The sequence below is a fragment of the Bactrocera oleae genome, chromosome 5, assembly GCF_042242935.1.
Source record: "Bactrocera oleae isolate idBacOlea1 chromosome 5, idBacOlea1, whole genome shotgun sequence".
NCBI lineage: Eukaryota > Metazoa > Arthropoda > Insecta > Diptera > Tephritidae > Bactrocera > Bactrocera oleae.
In genome coordinates, this window is record NC_091539.1 from 69460935 (window position 1) to 69473651 (window position 12717).

General features: G+C 35.3%; 1 protein-coding gene across 2 annotated transcripts in view; it reads right to left on the reverse strand.

The window, feature by feature from the left end:
* Positions 1–12717, reverse strand: part of LOC106615770 (uncharacterized) — a 60178-nt gene that overhangs the window by 19437 nt on the left and 28024 nt on the right. For both annotated transcript variants that reach the window (XM_014232103.3, XM_036365531.2), the window contains exon 2: positions 10602–10649. In XM_014232103.3, the coding sequence (XP_014087578.2) occupies positions 10602–10649 (48 nt within the window). The remainder of the gene's footprint in view (positions 1–10601; positions 10650–12717) is intronic.

A 12717-nucleotide genomic window follows, 5' to 3' on the forward strand; every position in this document is an offset into this window, starting at 1 on the left:
TTTTGCTGCTTTTGTTTACATGCCACACGCGGTGCACAAAAAAGTATATAGTGTTTATTTATGCCACAATCTCATACATGGTTGGAAAGGCACATCAGCATGCAGATGGCAAAGCGGCCAACAATCAACTAGTTTTGTATGCTGCACGCTTTCCAGCTGAAGCTTAAATGACACAAAAAGACTGTTGTTGCAGGCAATAGAAACACATTTGGCAAAACTGCCACGTGCCTCAAGTGCCGCGGTACCGAAATACTTCTACTAACAGTGCTTTTTTATATACATATATGAATGTATTTATGTAGCTATGCATGTGCGCTTACACATGTCTTGCTTTCGCAGCCCTGCCACTTCAGCGCGTCTTTAACACTTCACTGCCTAAATACCCACTTTAAATGTACATACCGACTTTTTTCCAGCAAACTTTTTTCTATGCGCGCCCTTTGGGGGTCACACTTTTCACTGCTACAATATTTATATTTATTGTTGTTGTTAAGTTGGCTGCGCCTGCCTATATTTACACTGCTTTTGTATTGTAATGCCGTTGCCGCTCATTGGAAATTCTAAACATAAGTTCTAATGGAATCATTAACGTCATGCTTAGGCTTGCATGTGTGTGTGCTTGTTGTTGCATGTTGCCTTCACTTTTCAACTACGAACACATACTTTTACTTGTAAATAAAGCATTTCAACTTTTACTTACAAATAAGCTGAAATTTAAGCGCACTTTAGACTCCGTACCTCAACTATTTGTCTTTGCAGCGGAAGTCAATATGGTTTGCGGCTTTTGTTTTCTGCTTCAACTTCGTCGTCTGCTTTTCTTATGTATTTCTGTGTAAATATTTGTTGATTGCGATACGCATTTTTGATACGAACGTACGTGCCACAAGTTTGTTTAAGAGTAAAGGCTGTTTGTTGTGTGGAAATAAGTAGGTATTTGGGTTCGAATATACATATATGGTTACAGACATATATGTACCTATACCATATTAAATACACATATGTATGTGTGAATTTGGAATCATACATAATACATATATATAAAGCTTTGATAGTTAGCTAAACTTTCAAGAAATAGATTTTTATGAAAAATTTAAATCAATTTTAGACAGACTTTCTTCAACAAATATAGTGAAAAGCGCTCATTAGATGAAATTATGTAATGACTACAATGTCCAATGCATTACATAGTCGCAATAAAGTAATAACAGCCGTCATCGATTCGCCATTTCGCTGCTCGCTAAAAGTTAACGAATTGAATTGAGAGAGAGTGAGAGAGGGAGAGAGTATGCGGCTAACTTCTGAACTACTACTACTGCAAACTACTGCTTACGCACTCGATTTCGTTGCATTAATCTTCCTTTATGAGCATTCTTTTTTAATGTTTTTTTGGAAATATTTAATTTTATCTATGCATAATTGTAAAAATAGACTTGAACACTGATAAACAATACAATTCTCTACTCTTCTACTTATCTCTCTACAAAATATTTAATAAATATTTATGTTGTTCAAAGCAATCAGCTACAAGGCACACAACTTCCAGAACACTAAACCCCAATTGTACTGTGCTACGCATAATTTGAAAATGTGGCAACAATGGCAATACTGTCATTAGCATAAAAAATATTAACATTCATATACACTCTTTACACTCGAAAGTACTAATTTTTTATGGACTTGAAGATTTCGTTGTTCACACAAAAAGCATATTTTGCTTGAAAAGTCACGCGCCATTAGGAAAATTTTATCTGCTGCCACTATATATATGTACATACACTTATGTGGCGGCATGCATGCGCTGCGAGACATGCGTATGTATGTGTGTGCAACTCTTTTGCCCTACTTTGTATGCTCTTTTTTTATAGAAGCAGCACTTTATTTATACACGAAAGCAAATGTGACTCATTTATACATACATATACACATGTATATAGAGGATATTAATTATATATATACCATAAATAAATGCATATACTTTCTTATTTATGTGGCATATATTTCTGTTTGTGTGTGCACAGTGAAGTGTGGGAGTGTTAAAAGGCTTACGAGTGAAAAACAATTAACGTTCATCAGTCAAAGCACTGGCGATTACCAAAGCAAAGCACTACAACAACAACGTACTTTTACTATTTTTCTTTTAGTACAAAGAGTCATACATTATTTTATCTACTGATAAGCGCATATTTTGTTTGCATATGTGATAGTTAGTTATGTGCATACAAGTAGATAAATATTTAAGTACCGTTAATAAAGCGATGCCCTTAAGTGGCTGCCACAACCTTCTGCAAGTGTGTGTGTTTATTTTGTTGCACTGTACGTCATACTAATTGCTTTATTTAGATATGTTTGAAATAGAGTAGCTCAAACTTTACTTTTTAGAGTTAAATATACAACAAAAAAATTTTTTTTCTGCTTCAAAAAGTTGAAATAATATTGCTTTCAAATCTAGCTTACGAAATATAGCAAAACCAGCCGTGGCTATGTGATTATTTGAGAGCCACAAATTTTGTTTACATATATACCATACATACATATGTACATACTCTGTAGCCAAACCGAAGTAATCAAGCCAAACCCTATCTCCAGATCTCACTAACCATATGTTCGGTACACAATCTGAACCTGTTTAATCGGCTAGTAAAGCGCAGGCGAGCCCGGCTATCATGTGACAGCTTCTCGTTTTGTCTTCCACCTTTTTTTTCTCGTATTGCATATTCAGTTTTTTTGCGTTTGAATTTCCTTTTTCTTCATTTTTCCAATACACACATCTTCCTTTTTTCATTTTGTGTTTGTCTTGTATTCATTTTCGATTAAAATCTTTAAATCGAAATTGAATTTTATGTGCGACAAACGCCCTCAACTAACTGCTATTGGCATTACAGCACACATACATATCTATGAATATACATATACTACCGGCTATGACAAAGTTTCTCTGTGCACAATAACAATATTTCGTTGTATTGGTTTACCCATTTTTCCCATGAACATTTTCCCGAGCGTCTGCTATGTGTCCAGCACACACTTTGTTGTGATAATCTAAATCTATTTTGCTGCCTTGCTGGGAATAAACGATATGCTTAGAATTTCATTCTGCATTTATATTCGATTTCACATCTTCGTTTTTTTTATAATCAATAAATTTCTGAGAAGTCTGTGTTCCTCGTTTGTGTTTTGAAGGTTCAATGCCATGTAAGTGCGTTTGTTCGTGTGCGTGTATCCGCCGTGTTGTTTTGGTAATGTGATATTTTTCGTTAAGATTTCCTTGCTTATCACTAGTTATCGGTGAATTCCGTTTAGTTTATGTTAATTCAAAGGTTGGGAGGCTTGTGACATCAGACAATTTACGCTTGTTTACGCGTCCTTTCAGAAGTTGTAAACATTTTCGTAGATCAAACTTGAAAACATGTATAATAGAATATGCTTGCATGGTGAGATGAATACTATTTATTACTTTTTGTAAGTGCTTTATGAAAGAGTTACATTCCAGAATTAGGATTTTGTGGAAATTCTTGAAAAGTTGTTTTTCTAATTATTTATTTTTAAGGGATCCATACACAATTTTAAATATTTTCGTTTGCATAACCATATCAAAATTAAACATATTGATATTTTCTTTATACATAATTTATGTATTAATGCTATAGGATAAATTTCTGTCATCTAATTTTCCTTTACCCCAAAAGTCCATATATTTCTTTTTTAGATTTTCAAAACCTTGTTTTTTTTTTTAATAATTCTTTCAAGTATTTACTTTCTAAGGCCTTATATAGAGTTGTACATTCTCTATTCAAGCATACACTTGACCACTTAGCATTGGTTACTAGTTAATCTTCAATCAATAAACTCTTCAATTGTGAGCAGAGGGTTCCTGAATATTGGCTTACGAGATGCGCTGCTCTCATTTGCTGCTCTTATAAGCTATTTACAATATGCTTTTTACTTATCTTCCAGTTATGTATGAGTGTTCGTAAAAATCAATGTTGTTGTTCAACACGCCAATAGCTGTGTCCTTGCAACATTCCTTCATTATCGAGTACGCACACGTAGTCGCATTTTGTGCAAGTGTCTCACGTATATATATTTACAACTACAACTATACGCCTCTACTTGCATGTGTGGGTGTTTTATCGCTTATATACTTTGTTTGTATTTCTTATTATTATTTTCCAGTTTATTCTCTTGTAGGACTTACAAGGAAAAACAGCAATAACAAACAGAAGGAAATGTGTGTGTAACTTCGCATACATACATACACACATATATATGTATATATACATATATTTATATATATACTTATATTTACAAGCATATGTCCGCTCCTGAGGTTTCGTGCACCGTATATGCCAAGGATTACTGCACTTGGCCAAAGAAATGCCAGGATATTTATCCTTACAATAGAGCACCGTGCGAGAGTTATGTGTGTTTTTCTTTTGACTCACATGCAACGCAGATTGTTCATTTATGTAGGTGTGTAGGTTTGCGTGTTTCTACTAAGTCTGCATATTTATAGGTTCTGTGGTGCTGCTGCGGTCTGTGGCCCTCGGCTGCAGAAATGCACAACTGTAAGCGGCTAAGCAGAGATTTATATTGGAAATCTTTAAGCAAACTGCAAATGTCTTTGTGCAAAATTGATGTGGCATGGCATATTTTATTTTCGCTATGAAAAGCAAATATTCAATATTTATATGGGGCAAAGAAAACATTTTGGACTCCGAAGCAGCAAAAATATTTAAAATAAAATATAATACAGACTAGAGTAAATTGTTCAAGCAGCAGATATAAGTATACGAGATTTAATAAATTAATTTTATACTTTTTTTTGTATATTTATTATTTTTCGAAAGAAATAAAAATAAACTATAACTAAAAAATTTGAAAAAAAATTAAATAAATTATCTCGCTCTAAATTACTAGAATACGAGAACGAGTCTATTTATTATATATTTATTTTTATACATAAGTCAGACAGACATATGTACAGTAAAGTGTTTATTATATAATCTTTAGTGTTTTTAGGCAGGTTGTTAATGAAATTAACCCAGTTTTTAAACTAGGCGTTCCTTCATCAGTGAAAATTATTATAAACAAGAAATGTAAAGTGTGTGTATATGTGTATATATAAATGTAATTGTTTACATATTTGTTTATGGCAACTAAAATTTCATTAGTTTACGCTTCGGTCGATTGTTTTCACACCATAGTTTTACCTTAACTGAGAAAACGAAAATTTGTTTTAGTCAAAAAAAAAATCCATATCAAAAAATTCAGTTAACACCTTTATTGTTATTTTTGTAAATGGTCAGCACTTAAAATTTTCGAAATTTTCGATAGTTCTTTAAACTAGTAAGTATGGTTTACTCATTATCGGTAAAATAACAGAAAAAAAAAATAATTCGAAACTTTTAGAAAATAAATATCAAGCGTTGTTTTTATTGTTGTGTGAATATAAGAAATTCGCTAAATAGTCTTGGAAAATGTCGTGTGAACGGAATATTTTTCGGATATATACCGTTATCTGTTTGTAAATTCGGCTATATTTTTTTAAAACCGCATTAACGACAACTAGACCACAAACTAAGTCATTAAGCTAATTTCGGTGTTTTCGATTAGCTGCATGCAACTCAGCACAATGATATAGCTATGTCCTTGCCACATGGCTGGTGAATCAGAGCAGATCGCTCACATATCGAGAAAAAACTGGCAAAAGCGGTGCACATGACAGTGCAAGCAGACTTCCGTTTGCCACAAATCCACTGGCCGCGCCAACAAAGGACGACACACGGCGTTATTGCCGAACACACGCTCTACTTGCCATCAACGAGGCAGCCATCGACATAAACAGCGCTGCTGTGGCATTGTAATAAAGCACAACAGTTGTTGTTGTTGTTGCTGTTGCATAACTGGCTTAAATAAGTGTGCATAGTAAGTAAGCGCCGCTTTTGGGTTGCAAGGTGCACGAAGAGCGGTAAGCGGTGACGCGCGGCATGTTGTGGCTGCCACATGTAAGTCTATGAGAGTGTGTGTATGTATTGGCACAAATCTGGCAATCGGCTTGGTCGATAAATTTTCAATTGACCCAAATTTTCCACCGTTTTTCTTGTTTTTGTTTTTTTCTGGTTGACATTTCTCCACTTTCTCGTGTTCGTTTTACTTTTCTTTACTTCCGTTGCCGCAACGATTTCTTCTGTCGCTTTTTTGCGCGCTTTTCGGCTGCTTCCTGTCGGTGTGAGTTTACTTTGTGGCGCTTTTTTCAATTTGCTGATTTGCAATCGATGTGCAGTTACACACATATGCAGTCGTATGTATGTGTGCGTGCGAGTAAATGTTGTAAGTTAGCTTTGGGCTGCGGCTCATTGTTGGCTTGTTTGTGCGCCGCTGCCAGGCCGTTATGCCAGTCAACGCTATGTTGCAACATTTGCTTTGTGCAACGTTTTCGGTTTTCATTTCATTTTCGTTTGTTGCAAAAACGGAAAAATGCATATTTTATTATGTCAACACACAATGGCGAAGCGGAAAAACAACGAAAAGCGTAAAGCCGAAAAATATAGGCCGACAATCGATCGAGCAGTCGACCGGCGCACGACTGCCACACTATCGACGGATGAGTGGTAGGCAGATAGAAAGCTGTAGTATACGTATATATATGTGGCACGTATGTATGTGTATGTTTGATGTTGCGTTGCAGGCTCATTCCATTGAGTTGGTACTGTGGCAATTGGAGTAATTTTGACAGTTCGAAACCCCCAACTCCGCTCTACAGTATTTATCTTTCCACGCCAACATCACTTTTCCTCTCCTGTGCGGCTTTGCGCTTTGCCCTTTGTATGGTGGAAGCATGCCACAATAATAAATAAATTGCATTACGGTTTGCTTTTCTTTCGCACAACTTGTAGTGGATCGCTTCTCCATTTTTGCTTTTTCTTTTTACACAATTTTCCACAGCTTTTTGTTTTTTACAAAGATTCGACAGAAAATTGATTTGTTTTGTGTTGTTGGAAAAGTGTAAAGCCGCGTATGTATGCTGCCTTCCATATACCATATGTATATGTACATATGTACAAGCTGTGCTATGTTGCCAGCTCTGCAGCGTTAAGTCGCAATACACATGCCACAGAGTCAGTGTTCGTGTGATTGGCATAAAATATATGCCACTTAGGCATAAATACTATGGCGTCTACAGTTCCAACAGCAATGAAAAATGGCCGGCATGTCCATACCCACAGCCACTGATATATGCTATGTACATTTGTGTGTTCAGCGTAATGTGTGTAGTGTGTTAAAAAAAAGCCATGAAATGTTGCCAAAAAATAAATTTCATATAGGCAATAAAATTGCCAGAGTTTATTTAAAGGGCTGTTGCCATGAATCACCTTATAGTTTGGGGTTATGACAGCTCATGACGGCAATGGCGGCACGTGAGAAATCGCTGTACGTGCCACTTTTGATATATTCAGTTTAAAATTGCTTATTTTCGAAATAATGCCAGGCATGTGTGTGTATGTGAGGATTGAAAATAAAAAATATAGAAAATTAAAAATTTGTTTGGAGGTTAAAAGTTTAGAAATTTCTAAAAAAAAAATATAAAAAAATTATAAAAATAAGGCTAACAAATAAAAAAGTTTTAAATCATACAAGTATATAAAAATACATATGTATATATAATATATTTTGTAGCGCATACATATATTTCTAGGAAAATACCATATATAAAATGCTAATTCAATATTTTTTGTTTTCTCTCATTAATGTTGTGTCATAAAATTGTTTTTTCTGTTTTTGTATTTTTTCTTTTGTTTTTTGTTACTTTAATCCTTAAAAACCTTTGGCGGCAACTTTTGCCTTTGATATTTAATTTTTTTACCCACCACAAAACGATTAAAACAAAATGAAGTGTGCAAAGGTGATCGTACCTATGTACGTACACACATGCATACAGACGAAATGCAAATAAGCTTTGGACACATATGCAACCCTACTTGCAACAGCACCGCAAACTGCCACTGGGCTGACGTCCGACACTGCAACGTCGCCATTCGTCACTTATGTTGTGATATGCCTGCGGCACAAGTGTCAATTGCTTTTTACTAACAAAAAACTTTACACAAAAAAAAAACAAAAAATATGCGAAAAACTTGTAGAAGAAAGAGAATAATGCAGTGAGTATGAATGCAAAGGTTAATGAAAGCAGAATGATGCGGCGACTTTTGCCTGGCTGCCACAACGCTTGATTAGCCTAGCGCAATGCAAGTGAGCTGTGTGTAAAAGAACTTAAAACAGGAACGCCAAGCACACTCAAGCGCTCATGTGAGCGACAAACAGTCACACACACTTGCAACACACTCGTCACTACCATTTTTCTGTCACTCCGAAGGCACTACTTCGGCACTTAAGGTTTATTAGCTTTATAAATGAAAACAAAACACAAAAAAGCGAAAAACTCGAGGGCAATGAAATTGATACCCGGCCACAAAGCACAAGAAAGTCAAAATGAAATGAGCGAAAAGGAAAAAACGGTGCACAAAAATAGCGACGCTCACAATCGTAAAAGGTACGGTGCAGCAAATGCAACTCTGCTTTGTTGATTTATGAGCATGAGTAGTGAAATGATTACTTTCCACAGCACAACCACCCCCCCCTTACAATGATAGCTGCAGCAGCGTTACATGATTTTAATTAGTTTAATTAAAAGGCTTGAAAGAAGAAAACCAACAAAAGGCGGCAGTTTGCTGGTCGCTCTTTATTATCTACTACGGTTTTTCGCTGAAGAGAGCTCTCTTATTTCACTTTGCACAATTCGCCTATTTGCAATACTTTTCGTAAAAAATAGAAGAAACCGTATTTAATACACACTTACATTAAATATTTGAGGCACTCGGTGCATTAAAGCTGCACACATATATGCACAGCACTCTTACAACAACTATGCACTTCAAAGTGCAGCCTAATACTTGCAACATCCCCTGCTGCCACAGTTTGCGCCACGGCAGCACTAAAATTCAGTCACGACTGACGAAAGTCATAAAATATTGCGAAAAGGGGTAGTTCGTATACATATACACACACACACACACAGGGAGGTGTGGGAGTATAGGAGAGTTAGTAGGCTGACTTGCAACAATCACTGCCGCACGACTTTAAGCACACAAAAACACAAGTGCGCGCGTGTATGTGTGTATGTGTGCGCAATGGAAGTGGCGAAAAAGTTAAACAAAGCCGCAAGTCGGTGCGACTAGCGGATGCAAAAGCTTATGGGCGGGAAATGGGGCAGGTCCGCAACTACCTCCTAGCTAATTAAATTAAGCAACCTTGTAAATAGTAAGTACAATGCGAGTATGCAACTACAACTGCATGCAGAGAGAGAGAGGCAACACTGTATGCAACGGCACGATTTGTTTGTTTAAAGAGGCAGTTAAAACCCGGAGAGTAATGTGGTGGAGTTGTTGGCAACGAGAGGCCTCGACAAGACGGCGAAAGTATAATAAAAAGGTAGTTAAAATTAAATACTTAATTAAATGCCACTAACGCGGCGCATAAGTTTTCGTGTTTGGGAGCCAACACAGCTGAGTGCTAACAGCTGTGGCACAAAGTGACAAGACAGCATTGTATGCGCGGGAATGCTAAAGTTTCGAGGCAAGTGCAAGCAGATTTTTATAGGACGCGCTAACTTTAAGGATAATAAAATTTTACAGGCATACACGTAGCTACAACTAGTTTTATACATACATGACAGGATTGTGTGGATGAGTGAGTGAAGGAGAGCGCAAGTATGACCGAGTTGCTAGGGTTGAGTGAGACTAAGTAATAATAAGTGATATATGAGTATATGGTGTAATGCAATATGGTGGATATCAGAAATGTACAGTGAGATGCTGGGGTTTGTGGAGTAAATGTATGATGCGATGACATTAATGACAGCTATGATTATAATAACAACTAAGGATGACATTTATGTACACGTGTGGCATGTTAGACAGTTAAAATGAATGTAATAATTATTTTAATAAATAAATAAATAATTTAGTCAGATACAAGAAACTAGTACCAAAACAAATTATTAGTTTCATAAAATATATTTTATGCGTCATATCAATAATATATGAAAACACTAAGTAATTTGCTTTGTCAGTTGTTTGTGCTTCTGAATTTAAAGATTAAACTAGTCAAACAAGCCAGCTTTGTACGTTTTTTTTAATGGCAACTTTAATATGAGAAAATATTAAAAATATACAATATAAAAAATCGAAAATTAAAAAAAAAACAGTTTTTGAAACTAATTTCAAAACCGTATTAAATATTTTTCAACGTCAAATGAAGCTCAAAATGATAAAAAATAAAAAAATTTAATTTTTATAAATTTAAAAAAAAAATTTTTAACATCAAAAAAGTTTATTTCATTCATAAATTTATTTTTGATAATAGAAATATTAATTATTTTTTAAACCAGTCTCAGAACCGAAAAACTTTAGTTATATATACATATATCTCAATTTGTTAGTGGTTTTCGAATACCTTATATAGTTTTGCCTATTTTTTAACCTCAAGCGTGGCTCATTTGACCGCCACTACCTTAAAATTAATATTTTTTGTTATAAACTTACATTTTTGCAATCCTCAAAATCCATGCAGTGATGCCAATCTTGCACAAACTGTAAGAAAAGAGAAAAGATGATAAATAAACAGAGAAAACACTTGACTTTTTGAAAAGTTTATATGAAACAAAGTATTGGAGCTAAAGAATAAACTGTTATTAACGTAAGAAATGACTTAATAAATGCAAAACAAAAAAAAATAATAATATTCTGGCTCTGAAAATTATGAATAATGTCTGTAGAAATATTTTTTTTAATATTATACATATATAAATTTAAGATTTCTGGAGATTCAAAAGTGTTTTAAAACTAAAATTTTGTGTTATATATATATATATATATATCCAAACTATATGCCACTATATTCGCTATCAGAAGTTAAAAATATGCAAATCTCATCATTTGACACACAACGTAGCAGACTGCGCTGCAACAACAATAATATGTCAGCGACTAAATTTACACAGAAAACAGCAAAATCTCATCAGTCGCCCATCAACAACACAAAATAACGCTTGAGTTGTAATTCTAATTATAATTTTCCACAAAGGGCCCTCCTGCATTTAGAGTAAATGCGCTGCCATTAGCAGAGGTGCAGCGGAGCAGTTTCAAGAAAAAAAAAATTGTAGCATTTAAATTGAAGCAATTTGAATGCACCAATCTGTCAGCCAGCGCTTATTACTTAGTGGCCTTTAACATTTTTATTAAGTGTGTCGCTGCAGCTTTACACTTTTATTGCCTAATATTCCGTTTGACTTTTTGCCATGATACGCCGCAAGCGATTGATTTACAACGCACTGATGGCAGCGGTAGACGAAGCAGCAGCCACATCTGATGGGACCGAAAGGGGTTAATCCACGGCTGCTGTTACAATTTGAATTCTTTTTTTTTTTTGTGGATGTGTGCTTTTGTTGTTGTGCCAGCTTTTCCCTGCCTTAACTTGCATTTTACGGTTTTACTACTTTTAATTTGTTGTACTTTTTTTATTGCCCTTGTTTTGTTGCCTATCGCCAACTATGGCTGCTAGGTGCGGCAACACATCATTCAGCTTAACAACTCAATTCGCTTTGGGATGTTTTTGTAAGCACATGCACACACACACACAAACGCATATATATTTGTCGTAAGTTGGTGAGCTTAGCGCTGGCGTTCGGCCTCAGCGCTTTTTGTTCGACGACCAAAAGGGGCAAACAAAGGTGCTGAGGTGCTTTACAGCAGCTACATATTGTCTATTATATGCGCGCCTACTGGAGACGCGGTGCGACCCGCCTGAGCACCGCCTTTTTAGCACGCACACGCATTCTTTCAGCGCGCCTGCCCGCACGCGTGTCTTCTACACAAATTTGCTTCTTTTCTGGCATTTTTTCTGGTGCTTTGTTTGAAGGTTTTTTATAGCGCAAATTCAGCTGCTTGATTTCTTTATTTTTCTAGCTCTATTCGGCCTTTGATTTATTGTAGTTTCACAACGGTACAAAGTCAGCGCGATTAAAAAAGCAACAACAAGTAGCAACAACTATCAAATTGATTTATGACGCGTCTTTTGTTTTAGCTGGATTTTAATGCATCAATTTAGTAATGAGCGGTTCTAAGTTTGAACTTGAGATAAAAATAGCTGTAATGAACGCTTTACATACAATTTTATATAAAATAATATATATATATACATAATATAATATGTACAGACATTAAATCAGCGTCGTGATTCTAATAAAGACAGTGACCTCATCGAATCGCCGCTGTACAGGAAGCGACCGCCATATCTTTTGCTGTTCCGCGGATTGAAATTAATTTTAATTAAAAACTCTGTTACGTACTCTAGCATGCTGTGACTTTCAACTGGTTTTTATTGGCATGGAAAATGTAAAAAATATTTTGCGCAACACGCGATGACGGTATTGAAGTTTTATGTATGATGGAACTATATTTATGCGCCCGAATTATCAAAGTTAGTGCTAAATGTCTTTAGAAAGACGCATTTTATAAATTATTTGTTTTATTTATAAACAGTTTTCGGTTAATGTATAAGCGTCATCTGTAAAATATTAAACAATTTGATATATTTTGAACACAGCGTCGCCTATCGAATGTTTTTTTACTAACGAGAAACTTTTTTACATGTTTGCAA